This window comes from Aquarana catesbeiana, linkage group LG03, assembly GCF_042186555.1.
Source record: "Aquarana catesbeiana isolate 2022-GZ linkage group LG03, ASM4218655v1, whole genome shotgun sequence".
Classification (NCBI taxonomy): domain Eukaryota; kingdom Metazoa; phylum Chordata; class Amphibia; order Anura; family Ranidae; genus Aquarana; species Aquarana catesbeiana.
Genome location: NC_133326.1, coordinates 88,611,646 through 88,630,116, shown reverse-complemented (window position 1 = coordinate 88,630,116; position 18,471 = coordinate 88,611,646). Strand labels below are relative to the sequence as shown.

Genomic DNA, 18,471 nt, shown 5'->3' with positions numbered 1-18,471 from the left:
TTAAGCATTACGAAATTACTCAAATCCCCCATCCCTGCTAAACAGTATGGATGGAAAATTCTTTAGTGCCGGCTACAGTATACTGTATACAGTACACACCAAAATACCAAACAATACCTGCATCTAATTGGATACCAACACTGTTCCACTAACTATTTTCTGGTTGATTTCCTTGACAAGGTCAATTAAAAATATTTTTTTTTGAGCCGGGTGGTACCAAAAGGCCCACCTATGGAATGAATTCCAAGTGATTTAATGATAATCTGTCAAATTTGATTTGTCTAGGGCAGGGATTACTATTTGGTCGAACCACAGATTGGCCGTGGATCGAGTGGCAGTCCTGTCCAGACCGCGGCTGCCACTTATCAGCTGTGTGAGCTCTCCCGAGTCTCCCACCCAACCACGGCTGTCGTCCTCACAGCAGGCGAAGGCGGGAGGTGCTGCAGATCGGGATGAAAAGGGGGAGTCTTTTCAAATTAAAAGTGGCTAAAACACGCTTGCTAACATAGTAAGTTGGGCAGCTCCCACCCTCCAGCCTGATCTGAAGTTCCTCCCGCCCCCGTCTGTCGTGGGGATGACAGCAGCGGCTAGGTGGGAGACTCGGGAGAGCTCACACAGCTAAGTTCCTTTACCTTGCCAAAGGTAGGACAGTTACATTAAAAGGGTCATTAAAAGGGTCATTCTGATGTGGAGGGGCAGTGTGACGAAAAGAGGCATTGTGACATAAAGGGGCACTGTAATACAAGGGGCACTGTGGGGTAAAGGGCACTGTGATTAAAGGGGCACTGTGACATAAAGGGGCACTGTGACATAAAGGGGAAATTTTTGTTATAAAGGGACACTACGATGTAAAGGGCACTGCAACTTAAAGGGGCATGTGATGTGAAGGGGAACTGAGGACACTGTGGGACTGCTTTAAAGGGGGGGGCTGTGATGTAAAGGGTGTTATAGACACTGATAAACTATGATGTTAAGGAGGGTTCTGATATGAAGGGGGGTGAGGATACTGATTTAAAGAGGGGGCTGTGAGGTAAAGGGGGACTGTGCTGTGTTTTAGTGCAAATATGAGATTCTGACCTTTGCCAAACAATTTACTCACTGGACCTTTGTAAATTTTAATTTAAGACCCCTGGTCTAGGGCCAGCTTAAGAAGCGTAAAGGGTAGGTATGTGTTGCTGGGGGTAGCCCTGCATGGACAGAGAACATTTTCCTTTTAAACACCTACTCCAAGATTTCTGTTATCATAAGGGCACAAAATGAAACTGAAAAGTACTACCAGTATAAAGCTATCCTGTTAGTTTAATGTCCAGTTGACAGGAATGTTTAATATAGGTCATAACAATGTTATTGTTAATAATAGAAACTTGAGAAATACATGCATTTTATTCTTTCTAAAATTAGGTCAATCTACCCAACAGATCATCTGTATTTTTCTTGCTATAAACATAAATATAGAAAATGGAAAAATGGAAAATATTGAAGGAACATTTGTGACATGGATATATTATGTGACAGATGTGAATGTATGAACTGATTATTTTTTTCTCCCACTCTCTCAGATTTTTATAAATAATGAGTGGCAGAGCTCTGAGAGCGGCAAAGCCTTCCCGGTTTATAATCCGTCCACGGGAGACCAGATCTGTGAGGTCCAAGAAGCTGAGAAGGTAACTGCATCAAACCATACATTCTGTTTGCTCAGTCAGTTAAAAAAACACCCCTGTATTTCAGATCATAATGCACTGTATTGGGGTATGCATGCATTTTAGGATGCTAGAATAGTCATAAAGGGTTCCAAACTCTTTAAGGGGAACCTGTCATGATGAGAATATAGAAGCTCCAGTCACTGGCTTGTTTAATCCGGTGTGGACCAAAGACCGTCATCCTTTGTCCTTATCCTTGCTTCACTGACCTGGAACAAGCATGTAATATGAAAAGTATGAGGAAACCTGACCATCATGCTTGTTCCAGGTCAGTCACTCTCTAAGTAGTAAAACAAGATTCCTAATGTCAGCACTGGAGCATGCAAAAAAAAATACAGGAATACAGGAATGGCAGCTGCCATATTCTTTTCTGACTTTCTTTAAGGACTAAATTGCAGGAAGAGTTTTGTTTTTAGGTCACTGGATAATTTTATTTTATTGGCAATCATCTCATCTGTAACGTGCCAAAATAAACATGCTGTACATAAGGCGGTAGCAATAAGTTGCTAAATCAGTAAAAAGCATAGGATTAACTCTATCTCTGAAGATTATTAGATTTGTATTTATAAATTTTACTTTCATAATGTGATCCATCTTTATAAGACAACTATAATTATTTTTCTCATCTTTTAAAAGGCCGATGTGGACAAAGCAGTAAGGGCCGCACGTTTAGCGTTTTCTCTGGGTTCAGTGTGGCGAAGAATGGATGCATCTGAGAGGGGGCGACTTTTGGATAAACTAGCTGATCTGGTAGAAAGAGAGAGAGCAATCCTTGCTGTAAGTAAATAATCAATTCATATAATCCTTTAAAAGGGATGATAATACTATTTTGAGACAATCTTTGTGTTTGGAGTTGTTGAATGCAGTCATTTGTAGTTCACATGACATTCAGGAGAAGGAGAAATATGACAAAGATTAACCCTTTCATGACTAAGCCTATTTTTGAAATTTGGTGTTTACAAGTTAAAAATCCGTATTTTTTGCTAGATTTTTTGCTTATTTTTTTAGCAGAGAATCTAGAGCATAAAATGGCGATTGTTGCAATATTTTATATCACACGGTATTTGTGCAGTGGTGTTTTAAACTCAACTTTTTGGGAAAAGGGACATTTTTATGAATTAAAAAAAAACAAACAGTAAAGTTACCCCAATTTTTTTGTATAATGTGAAAGATGATGTTACGCCGAGTAAATAGATACCAAACATGTCACGCTTTATAATTGCAAACACTCGTGGAACGGCGACACACTACGGTACCTAAAAATCTCCATAGGAGACGCTTTCAATTTTTTTTACGGTTACCAGGTTAGAGTTACAGAGGAGGTCTAGGGCTAGAATTATTGCTCTCACTCTGACGATTGCGGCGATACCTCTCATGTGTGATTTGAACACAGTTTACATATGCGGGCACGACTTCCGTATGCGTTTTCTTTGCTGCACGAGTTCGCGGGAGGGCCTTTAAAACTTTTTTTTTCGTATTTATTTTATTTATTTTTATATTAATAAATTGTGTTTAAAAAAATGTTTTTTTGATGACTTTTTGTAAACATCCCTGTGACAGTAATAGGTGGTGACAGGTACTCTTTATGGAGGGATCAGGGGTCTAAAAGACCCTCGATCCCTCCTTTGCACTTCAAAGTATTCAGATCGCCATTTTCGGTGATTCTGAATACTGTGTATTTGTTTAGAACCGGCGCCATTGGCAGCCGAGTAAACAGGAAGTGACATCATGACGTCGCTTCCGTGTTTACAATTAGGAGACTGGAATGAAGCAGCTCACAGCTTCGTTCCAGTCAGTTTCTAGCTGCTGAAGGTGGCAGATTGGTCATCGGGCCGCCGGATGGAAAGTCCCCTCCCGCTCCTCCGGTATAACAGCCGAGCGGCTTTTAGCCACATTGGTTGTTATACCAGGAAAGCCAATCGCCGGCTCTAAAAAACAGTACCAGGATGATGCCTTCAGCTGCGGGCATCATCACGGTATAACCCCTGAAAGCCAAGTATGCACATCTGCCTATGTTCGTCGGGAAGGGGTTAAAAATAATTGGACGAGGTCTGTTTCATGTTACAGTGGCAAGTAGGATTGTAGTAAATCAGTGCAGGCACTAAGGTGTCCATTTATGAAACAGTGAAAAATATTCACTGCTCCATTCTCCGGCATTCACAGAGGAGATTGTTCTCCTCTGAGTGCCAATTTATGAAGCTGTGTAGATCGCTTCTCCTTTGGAGGAATGAAGCTATCTACAAATGCTTCAAACAGGGGAGAACGCCCCTGATACAGGAATCTCGTGAGACATAACGAGATCACAGTGCCAGAAATTCACTGAAACAAATCAAAGTGTCCGTTTATTAAGCAGTGATAAATTATCACTGCTTAACACATGGACATTCTGTCCCCCTACACTATATACACACATACACACAAACACATTATATATTTATATACACACACACACATATATATATATATATATATATATATATATATATATATATATATATATATATATTTATGGTCGTGGCCCTAAGACCGAGACAAATGTGCATCACATAAACACGCGACAAGACTCACAACATAAATAGACCTGAGGTGTGGCTTTTGGTGGTCTGGTAGGTATGGCAAGAAAAGGGGCCATACCCAAGATAAGTAATGGATGATTGTGGAAGAGAATTTGCTGAGAAGTGCTGTAAAAAGGGGAATGGGAGGGAGGGTATCGTGCACTGAAACTGACAAAGAGGAAGGGGAAGTGGTCAGCTTAAATACCCTCCGGGCTCCTCCCATAAATTCAGGCCAGCACACTGGCCTTCTATCTAATGGTCGTGGCCCTAAGACCAGACAAATGTGCATCACATAAACACGCGACAAGACTCACAACATAAATAGACCTGAGGTGTGGCTTTTGGTCGTCTGGTAGGTATGGCAAGAAAAGGGGCCAAAAATAACCAGGTAGGGAAGTATCTTTATTGCCTCTAACCTCATTGAGTGAGCTTGGAAAAAGGGCCATCTTGAGGGAATATATATACATATCTGGTAAAGCAGGCAGACTTTCACCTGCCTAGCTTCTTGGTCACATGGTCTGGTACTCCGTGCTGAGATGTGGCTGAGGCTGCGCCGATCCAAAGGAATATCCAGAATACCGCCTGGGGTCTAGGCCTAAGTTGACCAGTAGGACCCAAACATGTTTAATAAACTGATTTCCACTCAGGTGGTTGACCTGAAAAGGCAGTAATGGGCTGGAGACTGGCTGGCTGGGTAGGTGAAAGAGCAGATGGTCAAAAGATTGTTGCTGGGCACCAGGCGTTGCTGGTTCAAAAGAAGTTTATATCCACTCCGGGTCCGGTTTGTTGCGTTTTCCGTAAGATAAAGGACATAGTGGCTTGGATACCGGCCAGGTACAGCCTGATAGGGGTATGAGGGAGAGCCAGCTGTGTGTGGCAATAAGATATAAAGGCTAGGACATGAGTGACGTCATCTGCTGTGGTTCCGGGACAAGTGGCAAGGAACCTACGGTAGGTGTTCCAGGCCGTGGGATAAACCTTTAGTGTGTTGCTAAATAGTGAGTGGTTGATGAGCCGGGTTGCATTGGCAAGGTGTGGCTTCAATCCATTGTTAGTTGAGACCAAGGTGGAATAGGAGTGGATGACGGGTCGGCTCCGGGTTCCTGCTGGAAGAATGAGACAAAATTGGAGCAGGACAGTGCATCGGCTGCGGTATTGCACTTGCCAGGGATATGCTTACAGTAACTGTTAAATTTGGTGATGTAGTGACAATTGCAGCAGACTGCGCAGGAAGGACATGACGGGGAGCAACTTGGATCTACCCTCATTAATGATGTCAGCTGTAACCTGGTTGTCTGTGGTGAAGAGCTCTGTCTGATCTGTCCACGTGTGGCCCCAGACTTGGGCTGCTACCACGATGGGGTACAGCTCGAACAATGACGAAGATCGAGGGAAACCAGGAATCAGGCAGATTTCCGGGGGCCAAGGTCTGGCAAACCAGTGATGGCCAAAAATTGCAGCAAAGCCAGTGGAGGCTGCAGCATCTGTGACTACCTGGGGCGACTGAGCTGATACTGGAGGGAAAAACATTGATATGTCGTTCCAGTTGAAGAGGAACTCGTCCCACATAGCCAAGTCTGCTATTGCTGCTGGGTCTAGTCTGAGGACTTGGTCGGGTCCTGCACTCGGGCAAGAAAGACTAAGAGCCTTGAGATGAACGACCGCCCCTGAGGAATTGTTCTCATAGCGAAATTGAGCATCCCTATCAAGGACTGCAGCTGTCTTTTAGTACATTCCTGTGACCGGGTAAACTCCTGAATGACCAACCCAACACAAGCTAATTTGTCAGAAGGCAGGCTAGGCTGCATGGCGTGCGTATCCAGGACGATGCCTGAGAAACTTATGAAATGTGTTGGACCTTCCACTATGTGTTCATTGAGATTGTTGAAGACCTCTCTTAGCTTGTCTAGATCTACCGGGGGGGGTATGTCTAGGTGTTCGATAAGCAGAAAATCGTCTGGATAATGGATAACCCTGTGACACTGGGCCTGGTGTAACAGGTTCAAGTGAGGGATTGGGCGAAACCGTCAGCTTTGTGGGCGAAGTGGCAACAAAAGAGTTCCGTGTCTGTGAGGCTCCAGTCAGAGCTTATCTGGAACTGGGCAAGTCTCGCTGCTGCTTTGGCTGAAAATGATCGATGGTCGTAGACAGCAAAACCTCCATATTTGTAAGCAAGATCTGTCACTGCATGAAGATATAAGTCTCGCTCCTCCCTCCTGCTGAGGGTGGCTGAACAAAGTACATCTCTGAACATCCCGAAGGCCAGGGCGAACTCAGTGGCTGACAGCTTACGACTGAGGCTGGGGTCTCTCGACTTGACAACCACTGAGACATCCCCCCAGGCGTATGATTTGTTGTCAGCTAAGTCATGGACTGAGATGAGCAGGGATGCCAATTGACGTCTTTGCCCTCCAATGTATCCTCCCTGATGCTGGTCGGGACAAGATGAACAGGGAGGAGGATAGGTGCAGAGTACCTGCAGAAGGAGAAGCTGTCATCGGGACCATGACCAGGTCCGGGAGGGCCATAGATGGGCGAACTTTCAAAGGTGTGACTCTGGTCTGGACGTCTGAACTGTTGCGGCTAAGGGGGAGACCAAAGAGTGCAGCTGGGCCCCATGGATGGATTGTAGGGATGCCTGTTGGGCCCAGCTGCAGCTGGAGGCGGGAAGAGGAGCCTGAAAAGCTTTGCCTTCCTGGCTGTTAGCAGGAAAGGGAACATCCCTGCGACTCAGCTATGAGTTTGGGGGATGTTCTGTCCCCTGAGGGACTGCAGGCAGCCGCGCTCTGAGCCGCTTGGGGGGGGTAACAGAGGGGCGGGTGTGAAGTCCTCGCTGCCAGAAGACAAAAAGGGGGCTGGGTGCTCATATTTAAGAGAAGTCATAGCCATAGGATAGAGAGCGGAGTGGTAAAGAGAAAACTCAGAGAGGAGGAAAAAAGGGAGAAGTACAGAAAAAGGAATGATAGGCATAGACAGGAGCTGACAGAGTTCTGTTGTGCAGAACTTATGTTGAGTGGAAATTTAGAAAACTCACAAGAGTGCGTGGCGACCGAGGTGGGCCAGGAGGTGACTGGCCAGATAACCGATAGCTCGGGTGCCTGTCTGTGGCAAGCACAAACCTGAAGACCAGAACCCCAGGGCGTACTGGGGTGAGAAGTAGAAGTCTGGTAAGGCCTACGTAGGAATGTTGCGGTCTGTAGGGGGTGACGTGTGCTCGGCCTGCTAACACTTGCACTGCCAGCAAGTCTACTGTTAAGCGACCTTGTCTGCGAGGTGAAAGGTCGCCCTTCGAAAACAGAGTGTCATGTATAGACATATGTGACAGAACTAACGCCTGGAGATCACGTCCAATGATGTATGTGAAGTAACGGTATAGTGAAAGGGTGCTGCAGAATGATGTGATAGAAAAGCCCATGAACTAGGCCCTGACTGACGTTCTAGTAGCGAGGTCCTGGTTATGATCGAAACTCGGTCGACCGGGAACACCTGCAGTAGGGGTGACATGAGTGCAACAAGATTTCTTTACTTTTTTTTTTTTCTTTATGTGTCCCCCTTGTATGCGACTGGCCCTGGTGGAGATGCAAACATAGCGTTTTTTTTTTTTGTTTTTTTTTACCTGGGAAATAACGTCCAACCTGGTACAGGATGGAACCTGAACTCGACTGACCTGAGGGAGAAAAGACAGACGAAAACGATGAGTGGCTCGTATGAATGCCACTGGAGACGAGTGACCGATTAAGTGCCACTAAAAAATGAAGTGGGCTGTATGAGCACCACTGAGTGTGCTTGCAGGGATTGCAAGGAGTATATGTTGAGATGCATGTTTGCAGCGATTGCAAATGGGTATATGCTGAGATGCGTGTTTTTGCAGCGATTGCAAGGAGTATATACTGAGATGCGTGTTTTGCAGTGATTGCAAAAATGGGTAAATGCTGAGATGCGTGTTTTGTAGCGATTGCAAGGAGTTTATACTTAGATGCATGTTTTGCAGTGATTGCAAAAAAGGGTAAATGCTGAGATGCATGTTTTGCAGCGATTGCAAAAAAGGGTAAATGCTGAGATGCATGTTTTGCAGCGATTGCAAGTGGGTAAACACTAAGATGCGTGTATTTGCAGCAATTGCAAGGAGTTTATACTGAGATGCATGTTTTGCAGTGATTGTATACGGGTAAATGGTAAGATGCATGTATTTGTAGCAATTGCAAGGAGTTTGTACTGAGATGCAAAATGGGTATATGCCGAGATGCGTGTTTTTTGCAGCAAATGCAAGGAGTTATGATGAGATGCGTGTCTTGCAGCGATTGCAAGGAGTTATGATGAGATGCGTGTCTTGCAAGGAGTTATGATGAGATGCGTGTCTTGCAAGGAGTTATGATGAGATGCGTGTCTTGCAGCGATTGCAAGGAGTTATGATGAGATGCGTGTCTTGCAGCGATTGCAAGGAGTTATGATGAGATGCGTGTCTTGCAGCGATTGCAAGGAGTTATTATGAGATGCGTGTCTTGCAGCGATTGCAAGGAGTTATGATGAGATGCGTGTTCTTGCAGTGATTGCAAAATGGGTATATGCTTAGATGCGTATCTTGCAGCAATTGCAAGGAGTTTGTACTGAGATGCATGTTTTGCAGAGATTGCAAAATGGGTATATGCTGAGATGCGTGTTTTTTGCAGCGATTGCAAGGAGTTATCATGAGATGCGTATCTTGCAGCGATTGCAAAGAGTTTATACTGAGATGCATGTTGCAGCAATTGCAAAAATGGGTAAATGTTGAGATGCGTGATCTTGCAATGATTGCAAGGAGATTATACTGAGATGCATGTTTTTGCAGCGATTGCAAATGGGTAAATGTTGAGATGCGTGTTCTTGCAGCGATTGCAAGGAGTTTATACTGAGATGCATGTTGCAGCGATTGCAAATGGGTATATGCTGAGATGCGTGTTTTGCAGCGATTGCAAGGAGTTATGATGAGATGCATAGCTTGCAGCGATTGCAAGAAAGGTCACCTACTGATAGGCGAAAAAGAAAAGGATAGCAGAAACTGTATATGTAGGAAGGAACTGCGAAGTGGCATACGTAACGAATCGTAGATTTGTTATAGGGACTGCTACGTATTGGTGTGTGGGATACTCGTGACACGAACAGTTGTGCCGCTTGTGTGACTAGGTTCGGAGTGGACTGTGTTGCATGTAGCTGCTGAGGTGATGTGAATCGGACAAAAAATAAATAAAATAAATAATGAATCGTAGGGTATGGTACGAACCACTACAAATTGGTGTGCAGGATAAGACCGATGCAAACCGTTGTGCCGCCGAGGCGACTAGGCTTGAATCCGACTGTGATTTGTATGACATGAAAGCAATACGAAACAGTCAGTAGAAAATTACATAAACAACGAACCATTTGTGGAGTACAACAGGGACTAATAAGAATCAGTGAGCGGGATGCATCCGATGCGAACCGTTGTGCTGCCGATGCGACTAGGTTCAAATCGGATTGTAGCAGGTATGCAATATGAATTGGTTGTAAAGAGATGGCACTGATACAAATCGGTTGTAAGATGTATGAAGTGAATCCAATACAAATCGGTTGCAGCGTGTATACCACACCTTACTTCTAAAACCGAACACATACCAACCACCCAGCCCCCCAGGCTAATCAAAGTGCAGACAAGGCCCCATGTGGGTCTAATTACCACCTCAATCAGACACAGAACCCATGCAAATAATACATGCTGATCTCCAAATGGATGAGACGGCAACCCCATAGACAGTGAATCCTATGAGAAAATGAAGCCTGTATCGAGTGATATCAGAGAACAACCGACAATTGCTCAGAGGCTTGGATCTATGAACGAATCGTATGTTTGTGGATAGGATGACAAGCAAGGCAGAGCGAGCCTGCAAATCTAAGTTTGCAGCTATAGGAAACATATCCAATGGTAACATTGCATATGAACAAAAAGGTTTGAACCCTACCTGCAACAGCAAGCGAGAACCGCCGACGAAGATGCCGCAAACCCACTTATAATCGAACGCACAGACTTATGAACACAAGGTAAGCTGGGAAGAGTCAGCACAGTGACATGTAGTATCGTGCACTGAAACTGACAAAGAGGAAGGGGAAGTGGTCAGCTTAAATACCCTCCGGGCTCCTCCCATAAATTCAGGCCAGCACACTGGCCTTCTAACATATACACACAATAGACATGGCAGGGGGACATGGTTACTTCTTGGGTCTTGGGGGGTCTGATCGAGGAAGGAGGAAGTCAATAATCTTCCTCCTTCCTCCTCAGTTCCCCTGGAATTCTCTCTTCACTCCTCGATTCTCCACCTCTGAGCTGATGAATCGGGGAGTGTGAATTCTGACACAGATCGCCAGTGAAGTGCTGAGATCGCAGCTTCATAAACTGGCCGTTTCTGTGTCAAACAATGACAGCTTCTCTGTGTGCTGAGATCATCGGCGGAGAACATGTTCTCCCCTGATCATCTCTGTTTCATAAACCATTAATGGACTGAGATCAGCGGCAATTCTAGGGGTCACCACTGTTCACAGTTTCATAAATGGACACCTAAGTCAAGTACTAAACTAATTACTCAATTGACACTTTAGTTTGGAGCTTAACTAAGTTTTGGATTGCTTCCCACTTTTGCTTTGCTGTGGTCTGTTGCGATACCATCTGAATGAAAACGCCAAAACACATTGCTTGTGTGGTTGCAGCAAACCACAAGGCACAGATGGAAGCTGCTTTTTATCCAGAGACTTCCCCAAATCTGGCTGACTCCAAACCCAGGAATGGTTGGTTTACAAGTGGACCTGATTTACTCAGAAGACTGGCAAATCTGTCTGAAGGCCCAAAGAGAGCACAAAGAGCCCCCCTATTCCCCTGCTCTATAGAACTTTAGAACACCCCCCCCCCCCTTCTCACTAATATTCAAAGATGGAACAGATTTTTGATTATGCTGGACAACTCTACTTGAAGGCAACACAGATGCATAGACAAACATCAAAATATAGAGGTACTAATTTATGAAAAGCAAAATTTGCTGAGCTACATAAAAGAAAATCCTGCCTGCCTTACACAAACCAGTTGTGTTTCTCATTTTGTTTTCCCTGAAAAAGAAAGATTTAACCTAACTGGCTAAAAGGGACAACACCTCCACTAGTGTTACAGATCTTACTCATGTTTCATAAATCAGCCTCACTGAGTAGTGTTGACATACACCATTCTTTTGTATTCATGTTTTATTATATGTGTACTATATCACTTAACATATAAGACACTGCTTCAAGGTTTTTAAAATGCCTAATGCCGGTTACGCTGTAGGCAACATAAGCTATAGCATACAAGTAACAGTTACTGCTTGCCATTGCCGGATCTTCCTTCACTTTTTAAATCTTTCATGTTCTACAAAAGTACTTGGTGCCCATAATAACTAGCAGATGTTGCTCTCTGCTGTAAATGTTCACTAAAGCATGTCAAGCATGACTGGCAAAAATACCATGTCTGGATAACTTTTGCTGCACAGAACTTGGTGAGATTATTAAACAATAATCTAATAATAATGCAATATCACTTTTACAAACTGAACACACATAGTTCATAGACCTCCAGGAGGAATACACCTTCCATATTTCAGCTTGTACTCTTGCAGCAATGTGTACATTTAATACACAGTAACTGTCAAGTGTAATGCTTCTCATCCCAAAGGCAGCCTTACTATCTAACACAGTAGAAAGAAATGCCAAATGCAGTAACCAAAGGAAACCAAGTTTGATTTGTGTAATGTCATTCCAGTGAGATTATTTCTAGTAACTATGTGTTATAGCACTTTGCACATTATCATTGCTTTTTGGATTGGCTTTGGATTAGTAAGCTTGATGGAGTGGGTTTGATTTAGTAAAGGTAAATGGTCTTTTCACTCTGAACAGAAAGTGGTACTTTTTAAGGGCATTTTTCCCAAGCTTAATGAATGAGGTGAAGCTCTGTGTTAACTTTCATCATCCAATCATGTGCACACAAAAAAAGGCAGTTTTTTTTCTGTTTTCCTTGAACATGATTGGGTATTCTTTGCAAAGTGAAATTTCCCCACATTCACCAAGCTCTGGTGCAAATTCCCTTGCGAAGTGCAACTTGGTTTGCAAATTGAACAGCCTATTTGCTTTTATTAATTCAACATCATATCGGTCCACTGTTAAGAAGCAAGTTAACTTCCTTTTATGGCAACCAATATTCAATCACCAGACTGCTTGCTACTGTAACTTTTTACGGACCAGTTAAATTTAAAGCGGAAAATATAACTGCAGGAATAAAGTCTCTTGAAACAAGGTGTAAGTTTTTACACTTTGATTTAAGTCTTTAGTGTAATAATGTAAAGATTTTATGGAGTATTCTGCACACATTTCCGGTAAGTAGGCTGATTTGTTTTTAATTTGATTTTATCAGTTTAAGAAATCCAGACTCCTAAATTTGGGTTTATTTTGCATTGATCCAAAGTTTATTATAAACTGGAGGCCCTGACATCTTAATTTACCTTTCAGACACTCGAATCCCTGAATAGTGGCAAGCCTTTTCTGCAGTCATTTTATGTAGATCTACAAGGTGTGATTAAAACTCTCCGCTATTATGCTGGCTGGGCTGACAAGATACATGGCATGACTATCCCAGCAGGTAGGTAACACCATACTGCACCTCTCTACACAAAACTATGTCTACATTGCTTTATGGAATGCTTGACTTATGTGAGTGACACACATTTGTCTGCCACTTAGCAGTCATAGCAAGGTACAGTTATGCCGCGTATACACGATCGGAATTTCCGACAACAAATGTTCGATGTGAGCTTGTTGTCGGAAATTCTGATCGTGTGTATGCTCCATCAGACATTTGCTGTCGGAATTTCTGACAACAAATGTTTGAGAGCTGGTTCTCAAATTTTCCGACAACAAAACTTGTTGGAAATTCCGAGCGTGTGTACACAAATCCGACGCACAAAATTCCATGCATGCTCGGAATCAAGCAGAAGAGCCGCACTGGCTTTGAACTTCATTTTTCTCGGCTCATTGTACGTGTTGTACGTCACCACGTTCTTGACGTTCGGAATTTCCGACAACGTTTGTGCGATCGTGTGTATGCAAGACAAATTTGAGCCAACATCCGTCGGAAAAAAAATCCACGGTTTTGTTGTCGGAATGTCCAATCGTCTGTACGCAGCATTAGAATGACTAAAGACACACAGTCAGGTCCATAAATATTGGGACATTGACACAATTCTAATCTTTTTGTCTCTATACACCACCACAATAGATTTTAAATGAAACGAACAAGATGTGCTTTAACTGCAGACTTTCAGCTTTAATTTGAGGGTATTTACATCCAAATGAGGTGAACGGTGTAGGAATTACAACAGTTTGTATATGTGCCTCCCACTTTTTAAGGGACCAAAAGTAATGGGACAATTGGCTGCTCAGCTGTTCCATGGCCAGGTGTGTGCTATTCCCTCATTACCCCATTTACAAGGAGCAGATAAAAGGTCCAGAGTTCATTTCAAGTGTGCTATTTGCATTTGGAATCTGTTGCTGTCAACTCTCAATATGAGATCCAAAGAGCTGTCACTATCAGTGAAGCAAGCCATCATTAGGCTGAAAAAACAAAACAAACCCATCAGAGAGATAGCAAAAACATTAGGTGTGGCCAAATCAACTGTTTGGAACATCCTTAAAAAGAAAGAAGGCACCGGTGAGCTCAGCAACACCAAAAGACCCGGAAGACCACGGAAAACAACTGTGGTGGATGACCTAAGAATTCATTCCCTGGTGAAGAAAACACACTTCACAACAGTTGGCCAGATCAAGAACACTCTCCAGGAGGTAGGTGTATGCGTGTCAAAGTCAACACTCAAGTGAAGACTTCACCAGAGTGAATACAGAGGGTTCACCACAAGATGTAAACCATTGGTGAGCCTCAAAAACAGGAAGGCCAGATTAGAGTTTGCCAAACAACATCTAAAAAAGCTTTCACAATTCTGGAACAATATCTTATGGAGAGATGAGACCAAGATCAACTTGTACCAGAGTGATGGGAAGAGAAGAGTATGGAGAAGGAAAGGAACTGCTCATGATCCAAAGCATACAACCTCATCAGTGAAGCATGGTGGTGGTAGTGTCATGGCGTGGGCATGCATGGCTGCCAATGGAATTGGTTTTCTTGTATTTATTGATGATGTGACTGCTGACAAAAGCAGCAGGATCAATTCTGAAGTGTTTCAGGGAATATTATCTGCTCATATTCAGCAAAATGCTCATTGGACGGTGCTTCACAGTGCAGATGGACAATGACCCAAAGCATACTGCGAAAGCAACCAAAGAGTTTTTTAAGGGAAAGAAGTGGAATGTTAAGGAATGGCCAAGTCAATCACCTGACCTGAATCCGATTGAGCATGCATTTCACTTGCTGAAGACAAACCTCAAGGGAAAATTCCCCAAACTGTTGTAATTCCTACACCATTCACCTTATTTGGATGTAAATACCCTCAAATTAAAGCTGAAAGTCTGCAGTTAAAGCACATCTTGTTTGTTTCATTTCAAATCCATTGTGGTGGTGTATAGAGCCTAAAAGGTTAGAATTGTGTCGATGTCCCAATATTTATGGACCTGACTGTATATCCATTAAGTTCAGCCAATAGCAAGATACACTTGTTTTTGCCCAGAGAAAGACAAAACAAAATCTCCTGGACATGTGAAGCCAATTTGACCTTTCTAATCAGGCAAACTGTCAAGTTCAAATGTTACCATACTGTCCTTTTTATAACAGTGTAAAGGCTAGCAGGGCAAACACCAAGTTGAAACAAATTATTTTGTTTAACTAAACAGGAGTTTCATGTAAAATTATTTAACCTCCCTGGCGGTATGATTATTTCAGATTTTAGGTGCTGAAAGCGGTACAATTATTTTGCACAGAAATTTGGCATTTTATATTGTAGGCCTGTAATTCTTAGGAATAATTCACTTAAATCTGTCCAAACCAGAGTCTAGTAGACATCCCGCGTATGATAAAGTTTGAAAAAACGAAATAAAAAATTATAATATAATAAATATCTATAAATAATTATAACTAATAATAATATAATAATAATAAAAATTATTCAATAATGCAATCAAATCAAAAACACTGAAATTTGCTCAGTTGCAGAATTGTCGCTTTCGTTACTTTCAGTGTTTGATGACGGATCTCCCCACAAATCATTATCGCTCAATTCTGCGAGTGATTCTAATTTACTATCGCTGTTTTCTAGCTGTTCTAAAGCCACTTTTGATGTAAAGGGACAATTTTGGTTGCTATGGACAATCTCCAGTATCCAGGCAGAAAGAACAGTATTTATAATATAAAACTGCATACAGGACACTGGGAAGACCACTAGGGACAAAGGCGATGTGTAATTATTTGATACAGTAATGTAATCTGTAAGATTACAGTATACTGTATCTGTACTGTGTGTTTTACTTTTTGAATTTGCCGCCGAACTCCGTCCCCGTGTGTCGTAACGCTCGCAGGGAACGGAGCTCGGCACTGTGAATCAAGCGAGACACGGCGGCTCGCAGATCACAGCGGGGAGACATCGCAGGATCCAGGGGACAAGGTAAGTAAACTCTTCCTGGATCCTGTGATGCGATCCCGAGGCTGGTTTGGGGATACTGCTTTTGGTATTGAAAATCCACCCCGAGCCAGACTCGGGAATACCGCTAGGGGGGTTAAACAATAAAACCATCAGTTTGAACTGCAAAAAGGCCAACTAAGCCTCCAGTAACACATTTAGGGGTTGATTTACTAAAACTGGAGGGTGCAAAAGCTGGCGCAGCTTTGCATGGTAGCCAATTAGCTTCTAACTTCAGCTTGTTCAATTAAACGTTGACAAAAACCCTGGAAGCTGCTTGGTTTCTATGGGGAGCTTGTCCAGATTTTTCACTCACCAGTTTTAGTAAATTAACCCCTTAGTGTGAGTATAGCCAAATGATTTAGAGGTATTTTCTTTGCACATGTTTTTATGCATTTTGATGGGCAACATGTAGTACAGGAACTGAATCATGTGTTTTTGGCCTCATAGACTTTTAAATGGGAGTGCTTGAAAAATGCATTTTTCAAGTATTTTTAAAGCACTCCCATTAAAGTCAATGGGGCCAAAAATGTGCAAATGTGCCCCAAAGGAGCTCATATACTTTTTCGAGCTTCATGCATCAATTAACAAGTGACACGATGTTCAGGTGTGAACGGGCGCATTGAGAATAATGGAATTCTTCATGTTGAGAATTTTCACGCTCCAGGAATTGTGCATCAGAAATACTCAGGTGTGAATGGGGACAAACTCTTATGCCCCGTACACACGGTCGGATTTTCCGACGGAAAATGTGTGATAGGACCTTGTTGTCGGAAAATCCGACCGTGTGTGGGCTCCATCACACATTTTCCATCGGATTTTCCGACACACAAAGTTTGAGAGCAGGATATAAAATTTTCCGACAACAAAATCCATTGTCGGAAATTCCGATCGTGTGTACACAAATCCGACGGACAAAGTGCCACGCATGCTCAGAATAAATAAAGAGATGAAAGCTATTGGCCACTGCCCCGTTTATAGTCCCGACGTACGTGTTTTACGTCACCGCGTTTAGAACAATCGGATTTTCCGACAACTTTGTGTGACCGTGTGTATGCAAGACAAGTTTGAGCCAACATCCGTCGGAAAAAATCCTAGGATTTTGTTGTCGGAATGTCCGAACAAAGTCCGACCGTGTGTACAGGGCATTAGGCCTTTGATGGACTGGTGCCACCAGCAACAAAATCACTATAACTCCACTTACCTTCTCCTGTGTCTTTACCTACTTACTGTCCAACCCAGCCCAACCCACATTTTCTTTAACTTGCAGTCTGGTGATTTTGTTTTTGGCAAGGTGTCACTAGCAGCAATATCACTAGTGCAACACAACCCTTATGAAAGGGATTTCTCCTGAAACAAGCTCTGTCTTTCTCTGTATTACCTGTAAAGCTGATACGTTTCTAAAACACAAAAAATGTTGTCTCTCAAACTGAATTTATTTAATATTTAATGTTAAAGAATAAAACAACTCTGGTTCCAATTTCAATGCACAGAGGAAACATTTTAATTTGCTGTAGCCACTGGCGCCACGAAATTAAGATTTGCTGCTAGGACACTTCACTTATTTAACCACTGTTCTCCATTCTCTTTTGTGCATGACGAAAATAATGTGCTTCAAAGAGTAAAGTGAAACATTCCCTCAAAAGTCACTGAGACAAATAAAGTGATTTAGACAGTTGTTTTGGTGATAAAATCACAATGCATACATACTTAATTTTCAGTTATGGTAAAAACAGGAAAGGAAGATATAAAAACAAGAAAAAATGAATCTTGAACATGTGAAGTAAGATCCTTTTGTAGATAAGACAAAAAAAATGTACAAATCACATTTAGTTCTTAAGTTTCTGCTGCCAATGAGCACTGGAAAAGTTTTTGCACATTTTATATAAATGCCTTCTATATAGAAAAATGTTTCATGGAGGTGGGAGTTCTGGACAGTACTAAAAAATGCCCACATGCTGAACACTAAAACAATTACAGTGCACAAAAAACTTGGGACTTTTTAGAATAACACTAAGGGACATAAAAAACATCAATATAATCACATCAAACAATAGTGTAGCCTCCCTGATGGTATTCCCGAGTGTGGCTCGGGGTTAAATTGCAGCACCATTAGCGGCAACCCCGAGCCACACTCGGGATTACATCTCAGGATCCTGGTACAGGTTACTTACCTTGTCCTGTGATGTCCCCCCGCAGTGTCTGCGGGCTGTGTCCTCCGCTCGAAGCCTCTCTGTGCCAGGCTCCGTTCCCTGCGAGCGTCGCGACGCACGGGGGCGGAGCCTGGCGGCAAATTAAAGGAAATGTAAAAATCATAACACATACAGTACTGTAATCTTACAGATCACAGTACTGTATGAAATCATTTCACTTCCCGTTTGTCCCCAATGCTTTGGCCCATGCCCTGCATGCAGTTTTATATGATATATACTGTTCTTTCTGCCTGGAAACTGGAGATTGTCCAAAGCAACCAAAAAGTGTCACTTTACGTCAAAAGTGGCTTTAGACCAGCTAGAAAACAGTGATAGTAAATTAGAACACTTGCAGAATTGAGCGATAGTGAAT

At 42.7% G+C, this 18,471-nt stretch overlaps 1 protein-coding gene across 1 annotated transcript in view; it reads left to right on the top strand.

The window, feature by feature from the left end:
* The window catches only part of ALDH1A2 (aldehyde dehydrogenase 1 family member A2), a 99,432-nt gene that overhangs the window by 29,914 nt on the left and 51,047 nt on the right, over window positions 1-18,471 (top strand). The window contains exons 2-4 of the mRNA XM_073618808.1: window positions 1,560-1,664; window positions 2,337-2,477; window positions 12,794-12,923. Coding sequence (XP_073474909.1) covers window positions 1,560-1,664; window positions 2,337-2,477; window positions 12,794-12,923 — 376 coding nt within the window. The remainder of the gene's footprint in view (window positions 1-1,559; window positions 1,665-2,336; window positions 2,478-12,793; window positions 12,924-18,471) is intronic.